This window comes from Orbicella franksi, chromosome 13 (assembly GCF_964199315.1).
Source record: "Orbicella franksi chromosome 13, jaOrbFran1.1, whole genome shotgun sequence".
Lineage (NCBI taxonomy): Eukaryota > Metazoa > Cnidaria > Anthozoa > Scleractinia > Merulinidae > Orbicella > Orbicella franksi.
The window spans coordinates 12,617,801-12,640,980 of NC_138157.1; the positions used below are offsets into that span (position 1 = coordinate 12,617,801).

Below are 23,180 nucleotides of genomic sequence, written 5' to 3' on the forward strand. Positions count from 1 at the left end.
GAAGGTCACATCAAATCCTAAAAGATGGAACTATAATCCCGTCTTAGGATAAAGACAAATGTTAAGTCCAATACTTTCTACCTTTGATACATTAAAGGGGGAGGAGTTGGGGGAAGTAAAAAAAAAAAAAGAAACTGTAAAACAAAATCTCGCTGAAGGGCACAGGTTTGCGAAACATCGCACCCCCCTCTACCCGCCCCGCAGAAAAAGCATTGAATAATTTATTATTTAACGAATAATTTCTTGTTATCCTATAGATTTCAACCACTGAGCACTGATTCTCGTGTAGCATTCGCATAATACAGTGGAAAAAAGTGACAAAATCTTCTGGTTGTGTACATAAGTTAGAGTGAGATTAAAGTCAATCTCCATATGAAACGTTATTTCTGTCACGCCATCACGTAGATAAAATTTGCGACAAATCGCACCAAATGCTAAAAACCACAGAACGGCGCAAAATCACCCAAAATCCTAAGAGACAGACAGGCGTGAAATCGCTGTATTTTACAAAATATACATTTTCTTGAAACATCATTCAAAATAGATCAAAATAAAAATGCAAAGACTCTCGCCAAGATTCTGGTCACAGCAATTTTTCTTATGCAAGATATGCGGAGAAATTTTTTACCCAAATTTATAGAGATTTGTATGGAGACGCCATGCTGGTGCCCATCCGTATGGGCACCAACATGGCGGCCGGAAACCAACAGAAACATCTGTCACTGAGTTTTGCTACAAAAGCGTGAATTTATCCCTCGAGGAACTCTAAAACATTTAAAATAATACTTTTTCTAAGACATGAATTGTTCAGATAGCCAAATTCCCCGAAATAAGTCACTTTTTTAACCATCATGACGCCGTCATGTAAATGCCGCGTCACCCACAAGCTTCGAAATTCAAGCGTAGTCTATCCACAGGCGGCCCAAGCTCTCAATGTTATCCTCTTTTTTTTCCTTTTTATGCGAACGTTCAGGCTAACGTGACATATGGCATGTACTATTACATAACGACCGAATTTGACCGCGCGAAACATGACTCTCGCCTTGCAGCATATGGAGGTGTTGTGTTACAACGGTTTGAATTTATAAAGGTTTGTATGGGAATGCAACGGCTTTGCTTGAAAAGCCAATTATTCTTATATTTTGTGAATAAAATCGACTTACCCTGTTGCTGTGTTGTGTTCTTTGTTGTTTGCCAGCTCCTCGGGCCGATCTAACGCGATTTCGGCGAGTTATCGTTCTGTGGGTTTCCACTACTTGGGCCGCCTGTGGTCTATCACAAAACCAAGAACCCAATCGGAGCGAAAATTTGTATGAATATTAGTTTTCAGCTGCTCTTATACATCATTAAAGTAAAATCTCAGGAAGATCAATAGTTTTGTAGTTTGAAGTTTAGTGACGTCAGGTGAAAACCAGCTATTACCGTAAATCGAAACATAATGTTGTAGCCGCGGGTCCGCGGCCGGAACCTGTCAAGCGCGTGGCAGATTGGACAGCTAGCTGCCGACAACACGCCGCCACGTGCAGGTAAAATTTGCGACGAAGCAGATCTTGAACAAATCACAAATCGTGGACTCAGTTAGCACTGAGTATAGCTGTTAAATTGCCCTCCCTGAAAGGGAAGTTTAATTCAGGCAAATCTCTGGTTTGTCATGAATGGTTTGCTACTATTAGAATAGGAGAAGTTGCGAGACAAATAAGAGGCTACCAACCGCAGACCCTTTTTTTTCTTTTTTTTTGTTACGGGAAGCAATGGTGAGAAGGTCGTAATAAAGAAGCTATTAGGTGAGGACGATCAGGAAAAGCGTCTTTTCATCAAAGAAGCAAAAATACTCCATGGGATTAAAAGTGAACACATTGATTGTCAGGTTTAAAGCTGTGTGCATTAGCGACAACAAGAAATTATTATTTTTCTTTTTTCTGGGGGGGGGGGGGAGGAGAGAGGCAATTATTCGAAGATCTGTGGCTTTTAGCATTAGCCTTTAAGAGCGGTTTGTTTTACAGTTTTTTCATTTCCCCCACTCCTCCCCTTATCCTAAGGGATTTATAGTTGCGTCTTTTACGATTTTGGGTAATATTCCGCCGTTCCGTGATTTCGGGTTATTTTCCAACGTTCCATCTTTTAGGATTTGGGGTGATTTTCTGCCGTTCCCCCGTTCCGCGTCATTCTGTCTTGTAAGATTTCGGGTGATTTTCCACCGTTCCGTCATTCCTTCTTTTAGGACGGTGTGATTTTCCGCCGTTCCATCTTTTAGGATTTTGGGTGATTTTCCACCTTTCCGTCATTACGTCTATGCGGGTGATTTTTCGCCGTTCCATCATTCCACCCTTCCATACGCGCTCTTCGTTTTTGCACCCAGCCCAGGCCCCTGTTTGCACCAGACTTGAATATTGTTCGCTCGAATATTGTTTGGAATCGGTGGAAAAGTACTATGAAGGCAAGATCCATGAGACTGAGCCTGCACCAAGGAACGGCAATGTAAAAATACTGTCTACTTTTATTCATCAGGGGAAATTTCTGAAATTTTCGAATCGGTCGCACGTAGTTTGTGGACGATGAACAAGCACGCGATTGCAAATGTTTGGTTATATTTGTGCTTCCAGCTTAGAATAATGTAAGTAATAAATACGTATTTTTACAAATTACCTTTTACGCTTAAACGTTACCAGTTACTGCGAAAATATTTGGCACGAAATATAACTGTAAATATTCTTGTGAATCTACGGAAACTGGCGCCGTCACACAACGTATCAACAAATCGTAGTTTATACAGGGAACCTCATCATTGGCATAGACTTTGACACTATAATATATCTGTCTGTAAAACCTCGGTTGTTGATGAAAAAATGTTGATTTCAGCAATAGACAGAGGTTGAAATCCAGTTAGTGAAATCATGTAAGGTATATACAGTCGAACCTCCGGTTGCGACCACCTCTCCTCAGCGACCAGTTTTCCAATATACCAAAATTTTCCGAGTCAAATCACTATATTTGGAACCTCTTGTAAGCGACCACCTCTCGTAAGCGATAGCGACCACTTTTAGAGCTAAAAGTTTGAATTTTCCCTTTGTTTTTAACCTCCCGTAAGCGACCGCTTGACAGATAATGGAGCGACAAATGGTTAATAAGGTGTTGTAACATTGTCACATTCTTCGGTAGTACAAGAGACAGAAATTTCTCAATGGGAAGAACCGGATTTTTTTTCTCGAAATTGACTTTTACATGAATAAAAGGGGTTAAGTCTCGGCAGTTACCATATTCTAATGAGGAAAAATTTGGACCCATTATGGTCTAAGCTCTCGTAAGCGACCACCTCCCATAAGCGACCACCTAGGTTTGACATTTTGGGTGGTCGCTTACGGGAGGTTCCACTGTATATTAAAATGACGGCGTTGAACGCACTCATAATCTCTGATTACTACTAGTTTATAACTATACTGAACTCTAGGGGCCTAGCGTGCAGCAACAAGTATAAGCTTTCTATTGTTTTTTAGTATCAATTATTGTCTTGTAATTAGTGTACTTGTATTATTTTCTATAGTGTCTGTAAGCCAAAGCTGTAAGTAAGTAGCGTACTGTAAGTTTGTTGTACGTCTGGTGTAGATTGTAATGCGTAGATACGTAATCTGTAGACTGCATTTGACTGTTTTGTAACTGCAGTGATTGTTGCAATTGTTTGAGCAATAAAATAGTAATAAAAATATAATTCCCTTAAATATACCGAGGTTTTGCGCACGTAACACGTAATCTGCGTTATTTCAACCGGGAACGCCTCTCGGCTTATCACGTGATTAAAACTTATGAGTGGCAGCTGCCATTAACCAGGCAGGAACATAAACAAACTCAGGCACCATCCACGCCACGGAAGGGTACATCACCTGAAAGTAAAACTTGACTTGGCGAATGGATAATGGCTGAACTCCTAAAAGGAATAAAAGAACTTCCATCGTTACATATCATTCCAATGATATTTCACATATGGGTGGGTGGGGCTTTGAAAATCGAAATTAAATTTCAAGTTATCATCAATACCCAGCCGAGGCATATTTAATACGAACTTCACTGACCTTTTCCTAACCTTGTCTCGTGACATGTTAATAGTTTAAAAAATATCTCGTTGTGGTCGAAGAACGAATAGAATCCAGAAACCTGAAGAGCATAGGGAAATTTTTGATTATGCGAATTTTGAAACCAGTGATGTTTAATTATCAGATTGTATCCAAGGTGATTGGAAACATTGGCAAAACTTGTCATCCAGTGCTCTTTTTCGAACCAATCTTCAATTTTTGACACTATCAAACCACCGTAAAAATTTTCATTAAGACATCAAGTCTAAAAATTGATAGCCATTTGTAATATCCATCAGCCACTCCACGTCTGCTTTTTTTTTGTTATTGGCAGTCAAAAAGTAGGGTAAGGAACAGAGCTCCCTAAATGGTGGTATATCAGCATATCTGGGCTAATGACTAAGCATGAGGTCAAGATGGCTGGATATTGGCTCAGTTCTGTTTCTGGCGTGTTTATGGACCGGCACACAGTCGAGGTCCATGAAGACCCCAACAAAATAAACTTTACCAATATCCAGCCATCTTGACCGAACAACCATCAAGTCAATAACGGATTTATTATATGGAAAGAACACTTATTTTCTAATGGGACAAAGCAACTTATCCAGAGCGGGTAAGATAACCCAATCTTGCCGGCTCGGGTAACCAATCACAGCTCAGGGTTTACTTCTTTTTGCCAACTCACGGAGTTAGCCATACTGTTTTTGGGTCATGCGTTTTTTGAATTGTCCACACCCCACCAAAATAAGAATCATGGCTCAATCAAATTCGTCTTAATTGACACTTAGGGCGCGTTTCTTTAGGAAAATCCAAGATTGGATTCTTAAATCCGAAAGAATCCGAAAACGGATTTTACGTTTCTTAACTAAACAGATCAATCCAAGATCTCTTGGATCGTAGATTTAAGAATCCAATCTTCGATTTTCTTAAAGAAACGCACCCTTAATTATACCAACACACCTCCGACATCTTTGAAGCCATATTCTCTGGCCAACTCAGCCACTATCAAAATACGACCGCTCTTCTTCATGATGTTGGGATCTAATGGATAAAAAGAAACTATAATCACTGCCGGCGTTTTTAACGAGAGTCAATTTTTGTGGCTCCATCAAAACAAGACCTTTTCTTTTCATGTGTCAGAATAAAGACATCCGATCAACACAACGGCAGGCTGCTCTCCAGTTAATATGTAATAGCCTTAGTCTGTCTGTCTGTCTATCTGTTTGTTTATCTGTCCATGTGTCTATGTCTGTCTGTCTCTCAGTCAGTGAGTCACTGAGTCAGTGCATCAGTGTGTCAGTGAGTCAGTGAGCCAGTCAGTGAGACAGTCAGTGTGTCAGTGAGTCAGTGAGTCAGTGAGTCAGTCAGTGAGTCAGTGAGTCAGTGAGTCAGTCAGTGAGTCAGTGAGTCAGTGAGTCAGTGAGTCAGTGAGTCAGTGAGTCAGTGCATCAGTGAGTCAGTCAGTGAGTCAGTGAGTCAGTGCGTCAGTGCGTCAGTGAGTCAGTGAGTCAGTTAGTGAGTCAGTGAGTCAGTAGTAATCATAGTTTATTGCGCCTTACTCTCCAAAGGGAGGTATTGGTCTAAATACAACTACGGTTTAAACATTAACTAACAAAAATACAAAATATAAACATTTACCATATCCATACACAATTAATTAGAAAAAATCATAACGCTTATTACATTTGTGAACCAAGAATCTCTTTCCTTTTTTGAAACATTGAATGGATATATTTTTCTATAATTTTGGATGTAACAGTGTTTTCTGCTCTAAGTAAATACTTTGTCTTCTCGTTATCACTCAAACTACAGTAATGGGTGTCAGCGTTTGAAATATGTGAGTGCAGTCAAGCAGTGAATGAGTGAGTGAGTCAGTGAGTCAGTGAGTCAGTCAGTCAGTCAGTCAGCCAGTCAATCAGTCAGTCAGTCAGCCAGTCAGTCAGTGAGTCAGTGAGTCAGTGAGTCAGCCAGTCAGTGAGTCAGTGAGCGAGTCAGTGAGTCAGTGAGTCAATGAGTGAGTGAGTGAGTGAGTGAGTGAGTCAGTCAGTCAGTCAGTGAGCTAGTGAGTGAGTGAGTGAGTGAGTGAGTGAGTCAGTCAGTCAGTGAGTGAGTGAGTGAGTCGGTCAGTGAGTGAGTGAGTGAGTGAGTCGGTCAGTGAGTGAGTGAGTCAGTGAGTCAGTGAGTGAGTCAGTGAGTCAGTGAGTCAGTGAGTCAGTGAGTCAGTGAGTGACTGAGTGAGTGAGTGAGTGAGTGAGTCAGTCAGTGAGTTAGTGAGTGAGTGAGTGAGTGAGTCAGTGAGTGAGTGAGTCAGTGAGTGAGTCAGGGAGTGAGTGAGTCAGTGAGTGAGTCAGTCAGTCAGTCAGTGAGTCAGTCAGTCAGTGAGTCAGTATAGTACAGTATAGTAGTATAGTATATCTTTATTGCGCCTTACTCTCCAAAGGGAGGTATTGGTCTGTTTACAATAAAGGTTTAACATTAACTAGTACAATAAGAAATAACATTCACTTGATTCTTTTATAATTCAAATAAAATTAAATAAAAATTATAATGCTCATTTCGTTTGTAAGTTGAGAATCTCTTTTCTTTTTTTAAACATTAAGTTGATATATTTATCTATTATTTTTGATGTAACTCTATTGTCAGCTCTGAGTAAGTACTTAGTTTTCTCGTTATCGCTCAGATTTGCGTAAAGTGCATCTTTGTTTGAAATGTGAGAATGGAGCTCAACTCTCATGGTAGCGTACCCCTGGCAATACATCAAGAAATGCTGTTTGTGTTCTACGCAATTTTCTTTGCATACAAAGCATGTTCTTTCCTCTACTGGGATTAATGCTCCTTTATTTTCATATTTTCCAGTTTGTATTCGTAATGTGTGGCATCCTAACCTAAGCCTTGTCAGGCTAATTCTGTGTGCTGAGTTTGTAACCGTTTTCAGGTAATTTTCAAATTGCTAACTCTTTTTAACGTCCTTGTCGGTCAGTGAGTGAGTGAGTGAGTGAGTGAGTGAGTGAGTGAGTGAGTGAGTGAGTGAGTGTGTGAGTGAGTGAGTCAGTGCGTCAGTGAGTCAGTGAGTCAGTGAGTCAGTGAGTCAGTGAGTCAGTGAGTCAGTGAGTGAATGAGTGAGTGAGTGAGTGAGTGAGTCAGTCAGTCAGTGAGTTAGTGAGTGAGTGAATGAGTGAGTGAGTGAGTGACTGAGTGACTGAGTGAGTGAGTGAGTCAGTCAGTCAGTCAGTGAGTCAGTCAGTGAGTCAGTCAGTCAGTCAGTCAGTCAGTTAGTCATGGTTCATTTATTTACATTAAAAATACTGACAAGGAATTTCAACACAAAATGCAAAAGTACCTGCTGCAAGCCAAGCAACAGCTTTGCCAGAATAAGTTATATCTTCACCATCCTTGAACATTCGGGCTTCTTCACTCTGCTAAATTATGCAAATAAAACAAAGAGGAAATAACACACTTTTTGCAATCTTCTTCCCACAACAATAAAACACCTTATCATACCATAAGGAAGTGGTCACGAGGTGGGGTGGAGTGTAAAATTCTAGCTGGAAGAGGTCCTAAATAGACGCGATTTTCCAGCTTCTGGTGACTTATACCAGCACAGCCTAATGGTAATAACTTGGTAATAACTTTCATTCACTTCCCTTCAGGAGCAAATTTGTACGCTGGTAAGAGTTTTCACCATTAGATCACTCAGCGTAATTCAAAGCAAGTTGGTCTTGTTTAAAGTGACCAAGAGTGCTCTTAATCTGAGCATGATTGCTGGGTGAAATGTCTTTTTATTTCATACCAAAGATCACCTTTTCATCCTCAGCAGCCTTGTCAAGCACCAATTCTTGGATCAGTTCAGTCTTTACAGGTCCAGGCCATAGTGAAACACATGCCACATTGTGTTTTCGTAGTTCAACAGCCATATCTGCAGCCATTCTGTCATTCTGAGTGAAAGGAGTAAGTTTTCAGACACTTTCTTTGCGCAAATGCCTCTTACTCGGCTCTAATTGTATTGATCTTCTTAACCCTTTAAGCCCAAGATGAACAGCCATTTTTTCGAAATCAACAAATAGAGGTTCCCTGCCTGTGTATTATATATCATTTGAAAGCTACTTAAGTCACCTTAGTTAGAAAATGAGATCAGCAGCTATGAAGGCTGTTGTCATTTTGAGAGAAATGAGGTTAAAATGCAAAAGTGTCGTAGGTTTACCCCTAAACTATATCTTATTTTGCAGCTCTTAGTACTTGGCATAATGTGCAGTAAGTCTTAGATCCCATGTGCATCTCAAAAAAGAAATAGAAAAATTGTGGGGGTGGTCAACCATATCCTGGATGAGAGGGAAATTCAGACCGTCAAAAAATCTCATTCTTTAATGACAGGGGCTTTGATATTTTCGAGACACTTTTTTTATTTCTGGCATTCGTTAAGTCATAGCTCATAATTTTATGAAAAGTAGGTCACGTGATGGCTTAGCTGCAAAGGGCCTATGACTTTTGTTAAGCCAGTGTATATCCCACAGATACTGAAAATATTTTTCAAACACTCACTGCTGCTTTGCCAACACCATATGCAACATTAAACAGATAATGCAGTCCTCCAGAAGATGACACATTGACAATGAGCCCCTGTTTTGCTGGAACCATCATCTTGGCTGCGTAGCAGGCAGCAACATAATTGGACCTTTCGGGTAGAAAATAATGTATACTAAGTGCCTATAGTTACCATCTGATCAGAATACAACTATACTGAGAAAGGTTAAATGTGACTACTTTCAAAACATTTTGTGAGGGGGGGGGGGGGGGAGAGAGAGAGAATGGTAAAACTACTGGCACTGCAGTGTTCTCATAAACAAAGGAACTGTTCTATCTGTCAATTTTTTTTCAGATGTTACACAGAAGGAGGAGGTACGGTTAGCCTAATGCATGGTTAGAATAACATTACTATTAGCTTACAAGTGACAAACTTGGTAAATAAATATATCTCTTACCTCAAGCCTACATTATTTACTTCATCCCACGTGTTCACAGGCTAACAATAAACAAATTACAGCATCACATTAAGACTTATATGGAGAGATATCAGGGTGGTGCTTTAGAAGTGCTGGGTGACACAGGCAACTAAACTATTGCCTTTGGGTGACAGGAAAAACTTACTTTTTTCATATAAGCTTAAGTACTAGGTACCCAGGATTTTATGCTTGGGAACCTTTGGGCTTCTCATAATTTTTCTCAGACCACAGCCTTGGATATATACTTCCAAGAATGAGTATGTGGTAAGAATACTGCACACATGAAGATTTTATCAAATTTTTTAACCATTGACAATGGGGTTGTTAGGAAGGGGGCATGACGGGATGCTAAACTAAGTTTGAAACAGCATTTTCCCATTTCAATGTGAAGGTGGCTGATGCAATGCCACATTATTCTTCTGGCACAAGTTAAAAACAAATTCATTCAACATGTGAAACGTGAAATTTGTAAACTACCTTTCTTGAGCAATTCAACTGAATTAGTTCTTTCAAGGTGCTGTGGTCATGTACAATTTTCAAGCTGCAGGGACTTTAATTTTCTACCCTGTTACACGTAAGTGATTGTTCATTGTATAATGAGTCATGCAAAAAAAAGAAAAAAAAGGACAGATGCCACTGGTAGCCTTCTCTCACATTTAATTTAAATTTTAACCTCTAGGAACTGTCCTACTTACCAGCTCATAAAATGGTTTCCCTTCACCCTCAAATAATGCCTGAGTTGATCATGAAAAAAGAAGAGAAAAAAGTTAATTTACTTGTACAAGGAATTTCCAATAAATTTATTATTTTACTTAACAAATGAAGAAGCTTAAGTCCAAGCCACGTTTTACACTGTGATAAAACAAGATGGGCATTTGAGAAGACAAGGAAATGTAGAAAACATGAGCTGCAGGCAAGTGTTTTCTACATTTCTCGAGTGTTCTCAAATGTCCGGAGTGTTTCATCACAGTGTAATACACGGCTTAGGCTTCTTTGTTAGCTTTATGATATAGAGGTAATGTGGCGAAAAACAATAAAACACCCTTTTCTATGTTTTATAGTCTGATAAAACATGGGTTTTTGACCAATCAGAGTGCACACAGGGTCCTATCTATATTATACTACTTGATGGTACATGTACATGCAACAGCTCATAGACCTCTTGAGTTCATAAAATCTATTGTTGAATGTTCTCGTATACTAAGACTTTAAAACATGCAAGTGTAAGACTGTGAGGGGTTTGTGAATAGAGCGGTTTTTGAAAAGTACATTGGTTTTGCATCAGCTACACAGCTACATGTATTTATAATTAATTCCTGCAATAATTTAATTGTTAAATCAAATTGTAGTTTACTTGCAGGTTTGATTTGTCTAATGGACAGTGACTCTACATCCTTGTGATTGGATACAGTGATAACAGTACTTGGTTTTGGTTAACTGACAATACTAAATTGAAAGCTGCTCTCAACTATTAATTAACAGTAATTATAATTTTATACATAATTATCATTATTATTACCGGAACTCCTTTGTAGGCATTGTTCACAAGAACATCCAATCGTCCATTTTGTTCTCGACTAACTTTGTCAAACAACCGTTTCACTTCTTCATCATTGCCATGATCACATTTAACTGGAATACATTGACCAGAACTTCCTTGACCTATCTGAAAAATCAAACTTTTTTAGTAACAAAATGCAAATAATGAACTCCTCTGGTGAACTTCTTCAGAAATGTTGACTTGACAAAGTTTTCAGAGAAAGGGTATGTTAATTCTAGAGGACTTCCTTATACTATAGACAGCTTGCAGGTCTGCCATCCTCCCTGTATGGCTTTCAACAGCTTTTCTAACCTTATCCAGACTAAGGGGGTGGTGGGAAGTAAAGGGGGCAACCTTTGTGACTTAATCTGGAACTTAATTGAGGTTGCCCCACCTTGGTCTAAGAAGATCAAAACAGCCTGGCCTCTGAAAAATTAGTCAGATTTAAAAGAAAAACCACCTCCCACTGCCCAAACACCCCTTCCTCCTACCCCTTCCTCCTCCCCCCCCCCCACCCCTGCCAGGGAAGGAAGAGGGAGGAGTCTGGAACTAGAAGGCCTGGAACACCAGCAACATTGTCATGGAGACTGGAAACAATAAGACATGGAACCTTACAAAGTCAACACAGTGGCATTTCATTCATATTCAGTGTTATTAAAGAAATGGTATTAATAGATCTCTATTTGCAAAAACAATGTTAATTTTTCAGAAAAAAATGTTACCTTTCCCGTCCTCGAACATTTTTCTTTCTTGGAAAATATTTAATATTTTGGCTGCTCAGATGATGCAAAGGAAAATAACAGATGGGTGCCTAATAAAAAAGTGAATAATCTACCAACAATAAAATCAACACATGTAATACTTTGAACAAAGCTATTTACCTCTTCAGCTGTTTGCCTCAGTGATCCTGGTTTCCCCTCTGCAGTATCAAGAGTCCTCCCTGTTAATGAGGAAAAAAAATCCAGGAAAAATGTTTACTGAATAGATGACGTCCCTTTCTGAAAAAAAACAGTCCAGTGCCAATGGCCCAAACCCTTGCAACAGCATTAAAGTCTTATTATCAATGATGTAAGATGAACTTGAGATGACAAGCTAATCCATTACTCATAGCCTCCAGTGTTTTCAGCAGGTTGCCTCAGTCCTACACAAGAATTTACTGACACCAATTAATATATTGCACACCAGTGTTATACTGGAGGGGCCGGGGATAGGGGTTGGAGACTGGGAGAATAGGGGCAAGGTAACAGGGTAAGAGAGACAGGAAAGGAAAGGGCAGGAAGAGGGAGGTCTAAGAGAATGGGTAGCAAGAAAGAAAATATAATGCAAAATGCTAACTTCCTCTTTTTTTTGTTAGTATTAGAATATTATAAAAACATGAACCCAAAGTCATATAATTGTAATTGCACTTATAGCATCCTCTGAGGCCTTGGGCAAATTTTATCTCTGATCAAAATTCATGCTCTTAAGCTAAAGAAACCAGCCTTAACACACCCTTTCATGTAGACTTGCCACAAGTCGACCTTTTCTTAATCCTTGACTTATTTATTTCCCTCGAACAAAGCAAGGGGGTAATCTTCAAAGAATGAAGTCACAAGGGTGAGTACAAGGGATGTAAGTCGCGAGAGGTTGACCTTTCCAACAGCGAAACCAAGAGGCCAGTGTAGAATTATTGGAAAGGACTTTTAGAAAGTCTACCTTTTGTGGTGTTGACATCATACATTGTAGGTCATTAAATGTCAAATGGCATGGCATGGCACAGCCTGGTAGCAATGCAATAAAGGACGGGAGTCTGGAGAAACACGAATGAGGTGGGAGAGCAGGCAGAGGGAAGAGGGAGATTCTGACCTCCCTGCCCCACCCCACCATGTAGAGAGATGCAATATATAAGTATGACCCAAAATATATATAAACATGACCCATGGAGTCCAACATCTCACAGCTTATGGAGTCCAATGTCACTACTGACATCTTCCCAGAGGCCAGTACCTGGACAGGTACTCCTTCTGGCCCCCTCTTGACAAGGTTTCCTTCATATGTGAAAGATGCTACATTTAAAATTAGATCTGTAGGGTACAAAATTGTAGCTCGTAATAGTTTAGACATTCTCATTATCACTTAACCAATCAATAAAATGTTTAGCAATATTTACTTACTTTTATACAATACAAATTTGTATAGCTTTGACCAGAAAACACACGTACATTAAGGTCATTTTTGATGTTAATATTGGTTGTTACAGCAGTGTCAATTTAATTGGTAAAAGATAAAATCCATACCCTATATATATATATGCTAAGTGTGATTGATTAGGTTATGTTTTTGACATATTTATTAACTTTTGTCTCACTAACAAAAGAACCATTCCAACATATTTTTAAAACAATTCTGTAGACCTGTGGGGCTTGGTTAGATGATAAATTTGAACTAACCTGTGATGTAAACAGTAGCTCCTGCCTTAGCCAGAATCAAGGCAATACCCTTGCCAACACCGCGTGATGCCCCTGTCACAATGCACACCTTTCCTGCCAGTGAAGGGAGCTCCGAAGCCATGCTTGATGAATTACTGAATCAAAAAAATAGACAAACACAGCTGGTTTAAATGTGTTGTTCAGTTAAAAGTATAAGAAAAATACACTCCCAAGAAAGTAACTTTGGTTCTCTGGAAGCTAAAGGGTGGGCTATTGTGGCAAAGCTTGATTTGGTTAGGGTGGACCCATTTGTCTGACTCCCAGATCCTGGTTTAGACAATATTAAGAATTTTTGTGAGATGGAAAGGATGTAAATCTCTAAAAAACACATAGCTTCCTTGTTTAATATAAGATCTATTATGATACCATTAGTGAAAAAGCACAGCCCTTTTTCAGAACCTCTGACGAGTATAATTATAGGTTATTAATTATATTTAGTGCCAGCGGTTTTCCAGTTATAATCAACATATATATAATATCTGCAAGCTTACATGCCCTTAGCTGGAGAACGTATTAATGAAAATAATATAAAAATAATAAATAAATAATAATAAATAATACATAATATTTTAAGAGGAGATCTCCAGTTACCATAAGGTGGTTTTCAGGAGGGTCCTCTGAGATGCCATATATAGATTTAGCCAAGCCTAAAAGCAGAGCTCATGATTACAAAAACTAACCATAAAGAAAAAAGAGAATATGCTTTTCTTGGATCACTGTGTGGTTTCGTTTTTTTTTCCAATTAATTTTAACAAAGTGATGAGATGATTGTGCAAGGAATATGTTGGGAAAAAAGTCAACAACATGCCAGGGATTAATTGGCACCAAAATTTTGCCCTTGTGAGCATTCCCTCCTTCTCCCCAGAGCAATAACCTGGCTTGAGCCAGTGATTCCAATGGAAAAAACAGTCTCTGGTCAGCAGTCCACTTAAAAGAAAAACACATGACCTAATTGAGGTCTAAACCTGAGCCCGTGATATGGTCACGTGAACTGCTCAGCAGATAGCTTGTTTTGACAGCTGTCGATTAACCATAACATGGATGCTCAAAATCAAAGATGTAGCTATGGTAATGGTGCTACTCTCTTATTTTTCAAGGTATAGGCATATACGGATGGGCATACGGACTGACGTACGCACGGACAGTCACGTGATAACCAAAATTTTTTTAGATCGATGGGTAACCAAATTTCGAAGGTATGGTGCTCCGTTCGCGCGCCCAGGAGCTCCAATATAAACCAAACGGTACTTCGAGACTTTCTTAGCCTTGAAAAAATCGAGGCTGCGAGTCAGCTTTGTGAAAAAAATCGAGACTGCAAGAAGCACATAGGTCTTGCGCTAGGGGAACATCCAAAAAATCTGAGAATAATTTTGGTAGAAGTGTACCTCTGTCTTTTCTTCTATTGGTTTGCGTTGACACATTTTACAATTGGCGTGAGATCAAAGGTGTAAAATTTAAGGCCACATAAAGGGGCGGTGAGTCTCGCAAAATTTTCGCCGAATTTCACGGGTCCCGCGGTCTCGTTTGTTTTAGTGGTTACGACCTTTCAGTCGTAGTGCAGAAACACCGCCTAGGGTTACGTAATGGTGAAAAAGTATTGGAGAATTTTAAAAGCTGTTATGTGTGTGACTTCCAAACTGTTATATCGAATAAATGAAGGATTAAAACCGAGATTAAAACTGCGCTCGAAAAATTTGAGGTAATGAACTGAGATTTACGAAATTTTGAGAACTGCATTCGGAAAAATAAGCTCGAAAAAAGCAGTTGAATTCCGCCTAACCGCAACGTTTAAGCTTACGCTCCGAATCCGTACCTGTTTGCATAGTATAGCTCCGGAATAGACAAATAGAACATATGTAACCGAAACAGACACTTCCTACCTCGATTTCTCTCCAAGTTCACCTCAGAAGGAAGAGCGTAGTCCACAGCACGACAGGTTGACTCAGTCACGAAATGTTCTGGATAACCTATTGCACTTGCGCGGGTACTGTCGGGAACAGAAAATAGGTGTTAGGTCACCCCAGCACCCCTGCCCTAGCTAGCAATGGGCTTTCTGATTATCGACAACCGTCGTGACGCTGTCAGAGGACTTAATGTAATCTTTATTGGATTAAAATAATCAGAAATTTTCGTTCATGTCTTGTAAAGGCATCGCGATGGTAGTTATGGCCGAGTAAAGAAGTCAGAAGCAGAGTTTAGGACGGTTACAGCCAGGGGGGTACTCCCAGAAAAATTGGGTGGGGGTGTGCGGCCCGCCTCCCAAAACTCTTACCCTATTTATGACCAAAATCTGCGATATTCCCTACCCTATTTCTGACCTGACCAAAAATTCGAAACCCTATTTATGACCTGACCCTAAAATCAAAACCCTGTTTCAGACCTGCGTTAAAATAAGTTCCCTGGTTCAGACCAATGTTAAATTACCGTAAACATAATTTGTGAAGGGCTTTTGTTGATTTTCTTTTCGATAATGATGAAAAAGTGGCTTCTTCTTAAAAACATACCCATATCAAGGCTAGAGTGCAAAAACCATACCCTGTTTATGACCGAAATGTCCAAAATCAGCTAAAATCGATACCCTATTTATGACCGAAACGGTTGAAAAACCATACCCTTCGGGGCCGCAGAAACCTATATAGCCCGTATAAGGGAGTACCCCCCCCCCCCTCCCCGCCGGGAAGCGGGGTTTAGGACGTTTAGAGCATAGGGCTGAGTTAGGGGATGGGTAGGTGGAGCTAATTTCCAGTCCCACGCGAAAACCTGTAAAGAACGCCTGAAAGATGACACTGCGGAGTTCGAGTGTGAAGTTATGTTTTGGAACTTTGAGGGCGATAAGAATGAGTTCTACTGCAGCTGTCAGTCGCAGACTTGAAGGAAAAGTTGCAATTGTGACGGCATCCACAGAAGGGTAGGTTAAAAATAATAATGGAAGCCTCTGTGTCTTGTATTTTGTGATAATTTTGAACGGTTTCGTCGTTCCATCTGGATCCTTGATCTTATTTTTTAGTGCAGAGTGCACTATTGGGATGGTTATGGGGGTTGCCTGCCGCTAAGGAACTAAGGCGCTATGGCGCTATGGCACTATGGCCCTATGGTGCTAAGGTGTAAACTTTAATGTTTGTTTAATTAATTAATTTCAATTAATTAATTAGTCTAGAGGCAAGGAAGTAATGGGAGTAGGGTGGGAAAGTCTACGTAAAACACATTCCATCGCCGTCGCTTAACTTTGAACATCACAAAGCTATATATTTGTTTCAGGTAACCCCTTGCTCTCCTTGTGGTACCATTCTCCTTAGAACAAAACTAATTTGCCCTAAACGCATGCATAGATTAGTTAGGGTTCGTGGCTTCTATATTAGGTGAAGGATACATTGCATACGGAATCACGCACAAATGTTGACTGGTTTTCCTTATGGTGGAGCTCAACATGTAAGACGCATGCGTTCTAGCATTGTTAGTGTTATACACTATCTTTACATGCAGTATTTTATATATTGTGTCATGTGACCAAGGACGGCAGTTATTTTTCAGGTAGCGCCAGTTGTCCCTTTTTATTGCAAAAGTGAAACGTTACTGTGGCTGCGTAGCTTTTAGAATTACAAACAGGTCGGTTCAACAGATATCATCTGCTGTTTTCAATCTACAATAGTGTGCTTGTCAGAGTTCAAATATATTGCTTCTCCTTAGCGACTTGTTTATTTCTTGCCTTAATTGTGTCTGTAAGAGAGACCAAAAAGTTCTCAAGTTAGTGGCGTTAATACTCCGCAAATTGTGAATTTGAAACAAAAGAAACCAGGAAAATGCTCAAATATTGCTGCAGACGCCGTGGCACCTAATGAAAGCGCAAATTAATTTAATCAGTCTTTGAGGAGACTCATTCATATCGGCCAAGTAGCGCTGTTTATCTTCAATACTTTTCGTTGAAAAGCTTCTCAGCCATCAATATCGTTGTGTGTTAATTTTGAATTGTTTTATTGTTAACAACAAAGGTGGCAACAGAAAAAGAAAGTGGTATTTCGTGACTATCTGATAATTAAATTAGTTCTTGTTCATTGGTAAAAATTTGCATTTTTAGTAAAACATCGTCTCTGTTCCGTTTCTTCATCACTACATCAGATATTTAACTTTCTTTCATTTATCTCCAAAAAACAAGGACATCTTCCGTATGTTTTGGAGAAAACAGGGGTTTCATATTACATGGCTTTGCGAGGAAAACAAAAGTATCAAGTTACAAAGTTGGCGTGAAGAGCTAAATTGTCACGTTTGCTGCTTCAGCGTATTGTTGAATTTAAAATGAACGAAAATCAACTTAAAGCACCAGTAGTAATTAATTTGTGCGTAATGTTTGGACCTTGAATGAAAATACAACCTTGAAACATACACACTGCAAAGGGGAAAAGCCGTAGCAGACTACCAAGATAGACACAAACCGGAAGTGAACCGGTAGGGGTGAGTACTTATGGGACTACTGTACCAGAGCTATCAATTGCGCTCTGCACTATCTGAGATTGTCTCACTAGTTTTTAGTACCGTGCATGTAAGCTTAAGTAAAGAAATGTGAGGACAGCTGAAGGTATTCTCACCCAGCTCAAGTCAGTTGGGTGTACCAATTATTTGGAACTTCCAAGACTTTCACAAGAGAGGGCTTCCCAGGCGTTTTGCAGAACAAGAGAACAATTAACGTGATACTGAACAATTTCTTTTTAGGATAGGGTTTGCAATTGCCAAACAGCTTGCTCAAGATGGAGCCAAAGTTATGGTTAGCAGTCGTAAACAAGATAAAGTTATGGACACTGTTGCTCAGCTGGAGAAGGAACCAGGTTGTACCGTAAAAGGTGTTGTGTGCCATGTTGCAAAACCTGAGCATCGTAAGAATCTTATCAAAGAGGTAAATATCTTTAAGAAAGGTAGGTAACAAAAATTCTGGGCCTAAGGCTAGTTGTCCATCAGGCTAGGGCTTTAATTCCTGGCTTCCACAGCAGTATTTGTAATCCTCCCCGGGGGGTACTGCCATATATGGGCTATATAGGTATGTGCCGCTGTGAAGGTTATCGTTTTCAAGCAGTTTACTCTAGGATAGGGTATATAAATCAGGCATTAATATTTTGGGTCTAGAATAGGATATCATTTTTCACAAAACTGACTAGCTGGGTGAAGATTTTATCCAGACTAAGGAAACCAGGAATTGCTACTCAAAAATATAAAAAAATCAAATTTATCAGCAGTTTAAATTTATGCAAATCAGCTTCAACGGTGTTGATAGATGGGGGGATTTGGGGAGTTTACTCTAGTATAGGGTAGCAAAATTCAGCTGAACTAGCTCTGGTATAGGCTAAGGGTTCCAGGGTCCCAGTGGCTCATCCCCACCCAGAAATTCCCAAAGTACCCCCCCCCCGGTAATCCCCCCTGGATGGACTGTTTGATAAACTTGGAGTCCAGCCAGCTAACCATTAGGCCATTACACATTCCACAAATATTTTTAGATGGCTTTGTTTATACATTGTGGTGTTTATATTACTCCATGATCTATTCTGTAAAATTTTGCTTTATGCTGTTTTAAGAATTCAGATTGAAAAAAAATCACATTTCATCATTTGATTTTAATTCCATGCCATTTTCTGAGATATGCTTATGTTCAGTAAATCATTTTCTGAGAACTTCACCAGTGATGTATTGAACTACAGCTGTTGGCATATTTAAGGTACTATTTTTTAACATGTGTTTTATTTATACAGTAGCTTATGGTCTAATAGATCTGGTCCTGAATCCTTTTTACAGACACTGCATCATTTTGGAGGTATTGACATCTTAGTCTCTAATGCAGCAGCCAACCCTACATTTGGACCAATTCTAGAGGTACTGCAAATTAAAAACAAAACTTACAAATTATTGTGCTTGATACAGTGTAATTATCCCTAGTTTGTGAAGGTGGGGGAGATTACACTAATGACAGTGACCTCATGGCCACGACAATATAATTTTTAAATAAATACAGATTCATTTACTTTTGGTGTGGTGCAGCTGTAATACCATAGACCCTTTCCATAAATGGCTGCCAATTTAAAATTCTTTTGTATGCATTTAAATTAGCCTCACTAAACTCATTTGGGAGCAAAATTCTTTTGAATTATCAATTCAAGAACGAGGTTTTAATACTTACAAAAGAATTTATAATAGGCAGCCATTTATGAAAAGGGTCTATAGGTGAAGAACTGGCTGGTTTTACACGTTGAATGTTATATTGTGATACCACCATACAGCCTTGTTTCCAGGATCTGTCTGAGAGACCCTCGGAATGAAGTTGACCACCAGACAACCAAACTGAATCATGTAGTCCAATAGAATACAACACCCTCTGTTGCCATGTGTAAGGCCAAGACAGGTTGACAAGCTACTGGTATACCACCTGTCTGGGAAAAGCTGTCTTTTTACCCTGCACACATCAGCAGTTACATATAGCTCCATGTACAGCATGCATAATTCATAACATCTGTGCAAGGCATTGTTACAACTTTCCAACAATGTCAAGCTCTACAAACTTAAGGTCAAAAATTAATGATAATAAAAGTGCATTTTGACTGAGTTAGGTCTGAACAGACTGGAAAATATTCACTTGGCAGTCTGTCGTTTTGTATGGATAAAACTGCTCTTTGTCTGTACGTAATGACCCTGAACCAAACATTTTCTCATCCAGCCTTTTCACTTAGTCAATAAGGAAGCTCATAACCTAAGTATGATTTGACACATTATTTTTTTTATTGATTTTAGATTCCAGAGGAATCCTGGGACAAGGTAAAATTGTTATAAAGTTATATATATTATGTCACAATAACATCCACCTTTCCTCTCCTAGCTTTATAAATCCAAGGGTCTTTCAGACCACATGTGATGGGGGTAAAATATATGAGGGGAATGGATCAACTTTTCACTTAATTCTTATGTGATACTCAGAGCCTAGCTTTTCAAATTTTTCATGTGAGTGCAAAGAAGTTTATACATTTTATTGTACTTTTTAGTTCTACATTCTGATGTAACTTTGATGGCTACTCTTGAGACATAAAAGTCTAGTTTGTTTTAATTTCAGTTATTGTTATTGAATTACAGATATTTGATGTCAATTTGAAATCAGCCTTCCTTCTGGCAAAGGATGTGATTCCACTGATGGAAAAAAGAGGGTATAGTTTTAATTAGTTATTTTAAATTTTTTAAACATTTGTTTAAAAAATAACTTCTTTGTTTCTAGCTGGAGAATTAAACATTTGATGTTTTTTATTTCATGTAAGAAAAGCACCAGAACCCCTAACATCCATATTAAGGCAGACTTTGTGGTGACCATCAAGTTCATTTTTTGTCCTTTAACTTGACTGTTTTAGAGGTGGATCTGTGGTCTTTGTTTCATCAATAGGTGGTCTTCAACCAGCAATGCAGGTACATATCACACTTATCACTAGACTTAAGTATTTTATTTTTTGCCAAGTTAGGAACAATAGATTGTCATGCCAAGGCCCATTTACACAAGCAATATTTTGTGCAATTTTTGTAACAAATTATTTCCAATACTAACAATTTTTGTCACACTTACGGTTGCAACCAGAACTCACATTCCAAATATTTAATTTATCTTGCGCAGTATTCGTTTGTTACATTTTGTTGGTATTAGCACATGCAAAGTTATGAGCCTTTAGATAGCAAGTAATTTCAGTTGGCTTTTTAAACCGATGAAGGCCAAAAATGTTTGACTGAAACGTCTTTCTATAAGTTGCTATAAGCAAATGTAAGTTTTAACTTTTGATTCTGGTTGGTGTCAAGATGACTTCAAATGTATAATTGTGATTTTACTGATGACAGTCCATCCCTGACTGCAATTTTAGCATTTTTTCTTTACATGTTATAATATGGGATGTATGTTTATGTAGGCTGATGATCATTTCCTATTTAATATGATGACAAATTACAAATATGTTTGTTGGACTGGCACATGTGACAGAAGGAACTAGACACTTGTTGACCAGTCACGAATAGCAGCATTTCCAGGGTGATAGCAGCATACTTGGCTGAGTCCTCCCTTAAACCTCAATCAATTTGTGTAAATCTCTTAACTTAAATGATTTTTTTAAATTTTTAATTGATCTTAGGGCCTAGGTGCTTATTGCGTAAGCAAGACTGCTCTACTAGGTTTGACAAAGGTTTTAGCCAGTGAATGCTCTCCTAAGGGTGTCAGGGTGAACTGTGTGGCACCAGGTATCATCAAGACAAAATTCAGTGGAGCAGTAAGTGAAAAGAAATGTTATTTTGGCTGCAAAAGGAATTAATATATAAATATAGGCCCTTTGTAGCTAGGCCATACCGTGACCTACTTTTCATAAAAGTATGGGTTGCACCTTAAAGAATGCCATAAATGGAAAAAGCATGTCAAAAATATCAAAATGGCTAAGTTTGAGGCCCCTGGCATGAAAGAATGAGATTTTATGACAGTTTGAATTTTTAAAAAACTAAGAAGATTTGTATGGAAAAAGTTGCTGGAGAGCAAGACCTTGCTCTCCAGCAACAATTTCCATAAATATCCTCTAAATTTTCCAAAAATTCAAACTGATGAACAAACTTGCTCTTTAATATATGCCAGGAGCCTCAAACTTGGCCATTTTGGTATTTTCGATATGCTGCTTTCATTTCTGGCATTCCTTTAAGTTATAGCCCATAATATATAATATTTTTAGGAAAACTTTGGTTGCGTGACCCCAGCTGCATAAGGGCCCATTATTAATAAGCTTGGTCATTTCCAAAAATATCCACCACGTACATTGTACAAAATTTGACAAATTCCAGAGGAACATAGTGATGTTAGCTCAATTATTCTCATCTTAGGATGTTTTCCACTGCATGTGAATGTAAAAAGGATTAATTCTAACATGAGCATTTATTTTAAGGGTAGTGTCTGTTAGACCAACTAGCAATCAGTGTATAATACTGAAATACTTATTTCATAAACATGAATTTCCATGTTGTACTAATTAAGGATGTCTTTTTTTAGCTTTGGAAAAATGAAGCATTACATGAACAAGCACTTACTCAGATTCCAATAGGAAGGCAAGAAACCATTTAAAACTACTTTTATACTCTGATAATTTTGCTCCTTTTTTTCTCTCTTTTATAAGAAGCCATGAAGACCAGATTGTCTTTACTCGTATTTCATATTCCTGAACCTCAATAAACATTTAAGTTCACTGTCAATGATAACTTGTCATGTCTTGATGATCACAACTTCTGTAACTGGGTATTTGTTTGATTCTCATTATTTAACATAAATTGTGCTCAAGTATGCAAGTTTTTTTCAGGCTGCTATGATTACACATGCATAGGGCAGGGCTGGCAGTGCTCTAGAAGTGCCCAGGTGCCATTGCCTTTGGGTAACTGGAAAAACTTACTTTTTTCGTATAAGTTTAAGTGCTGAGCACCCAGGATTTCATGGTTAGGAACCTTTGGGTTCCTCATAATTTTTCTTAGAACACAGTCTTGATAGGGGGTATCTTTTTTGCTGTATGCAAAACATTTTTTGGTTTTTCACTTTTAGATTGGGTGAATCAGAAGATATTGGTGGAGCAGTGTCCTTTCTTTCATCTGATCAAGCATCTTACATCACAGGAGAAACTTTAGTTATTGCTGGAGGGATGCACTCAAGACTGTGACTTATACTTATCAAACTGTACCTTTATCATACTATCTTATAAAGATCTTAGTTGTTTCCAACATCTGTGTGTGAGTTGCAACTTAGAGAGGCATGCTACATGAAACTGTAAAAAAAATAAATAAAAATAGAAATTTATAGTGATTTTGTACTTAATTGGCACCATTACTTGTGTTGTAAATCAGTGCGCTCTCTGAAACCACCATTCAGTGCTACTATGATGTAAAGTTTATTTCAAATGACAAGCCACCACCAAGATGCATCTTATGGGACTACATGTATGTATTACATGGTCACCATTTTCATATTGCAAGGAAAAACAAAACTTCAGGCTACTTTTTCTGTGTTTGAAAATTTAATAGACTAATAGAAGGGGATGGGGGAGGAGGTCCTCTGATACAGGAGCTGCAACTATATAAC

The 23,180-nt window shown here is 38.7% G+C and overlaps 2 protein-coding genes across 2 annotated transcripts; one reads left to right on the top strand and one right to left on the bottom strand.

The window, feature by feature from the left end:
• Nucleotides 1–1,937: 1,937 nt before the first annotated feature.
• LOC145466666 (dehydrogenase/reductase SDR family member 1-like) lies at nt 1,938–15,727 on the bottom strand. The gene is made up of 11 exons (XM_081450383.1): nt 14,956–15,727; nt 13,037–13,170; nt 11,489–11,547; nt 10,587–10,733; nt 9,763–9,801; nt 9,047–9,087; nt 8,607–8,739; nt 7,868–8,002; nt 7,408–7,486; nt 5,028–5,108; nt 1,938–3,922 (listed from the first exon to the last, which is right to left on the bottom strand). The coding sequence occupies exons 2-11, from the start codon at nt 13,155–13,157 to the stop codon at nt 3,792–3,794; spliced, it is 966 nt and encodes a 321-aa protein (XP_081306509.1). The 5' UTR covers nt 13,158–13,170; nt 14,956–15,727; the 3' UTR covers nt 1,938–3,791.
• A 74-nt stretch (nt 15,728–15,801) lies between these two features.
• Nucleotides 15,802–23,065, top strand: LOC145466668 (dehydrogenase/reductase SDR family member 4-like). The gene is made up of 9 exons (XM_081450384.1): nt 15,802–15,983; nt 17,783–17,963; nt 18,854–18,931; nt 19,844–19,867; nt 20,180–20,250; nt 20,449–20,503; nt 21,211–21,345; nt 22,107–22,162; nt 22,647–23,065. Exons 1-9 carry the CDS (start codon nt 15,856–15,858, stop codon nt 22,759–22,761), a joined length of 843 nt encoding a protein of 280 aa, XP_081306510.1. The 5' UTR covers nt 15,802–15,855; the 3' UTR covers nt 22,762–23,065.
• Nucleotides 23,066–23,180: the final 115 nt, after the last annotated feature.

What these genes read in the sequence shown, in the direction of transcription:
- LOC145466666 (XM_081450383.1), bottom strand. Translation starts at nt 13,157, where the DNA reads ATGGCTTCGGAGCTCCCTTCACTGGCAGGAAAGGTGTGCATTGTGACA. An exon ending in ATGCCTACAAAGGAGTTCCG is followed by an intron (nt 9,802 to 10,586) that starts GTAATAATAATG and finishes TGATCAACTCAG; the next exon opens with GCATTATTTGAGGGTGAAGG. An exon ending in GGAAACCATTTTATGAGCTG is followed by an intron (nt 9,088 to 9,762) that starts GTAAGTAGGACA and finishes GTTTATTGTTAG; the next exon opens with CCTGTGAACACGTGGGATGA.
- LOC145466668 (XM_081450384.1), top strand. Translation starts at nt 15,856, where the DNA reads ATGACACTGCGGAGTTCGAGTGTGAAGTTATGTTTTGGAACTTTGAGG. An exon ending in GTGACGGCATCCACAGAAGG is followed by an intron (nt 15,984 to 17,782) that starts GTAGGTTAAAAA and finishes ATTTCTTTTTAG; the next exon opens with GATAGGGTTTGCAATTGCCA. An exon ending in CAGAGGAATCCTGGGACAAG is followed by an intron (nt 19,868 to 20,179) that starts GTAAAATTGTTA and finishes ATTGAATTACAG; the next exon opens with ATATTTGATGTCAATTTGAA.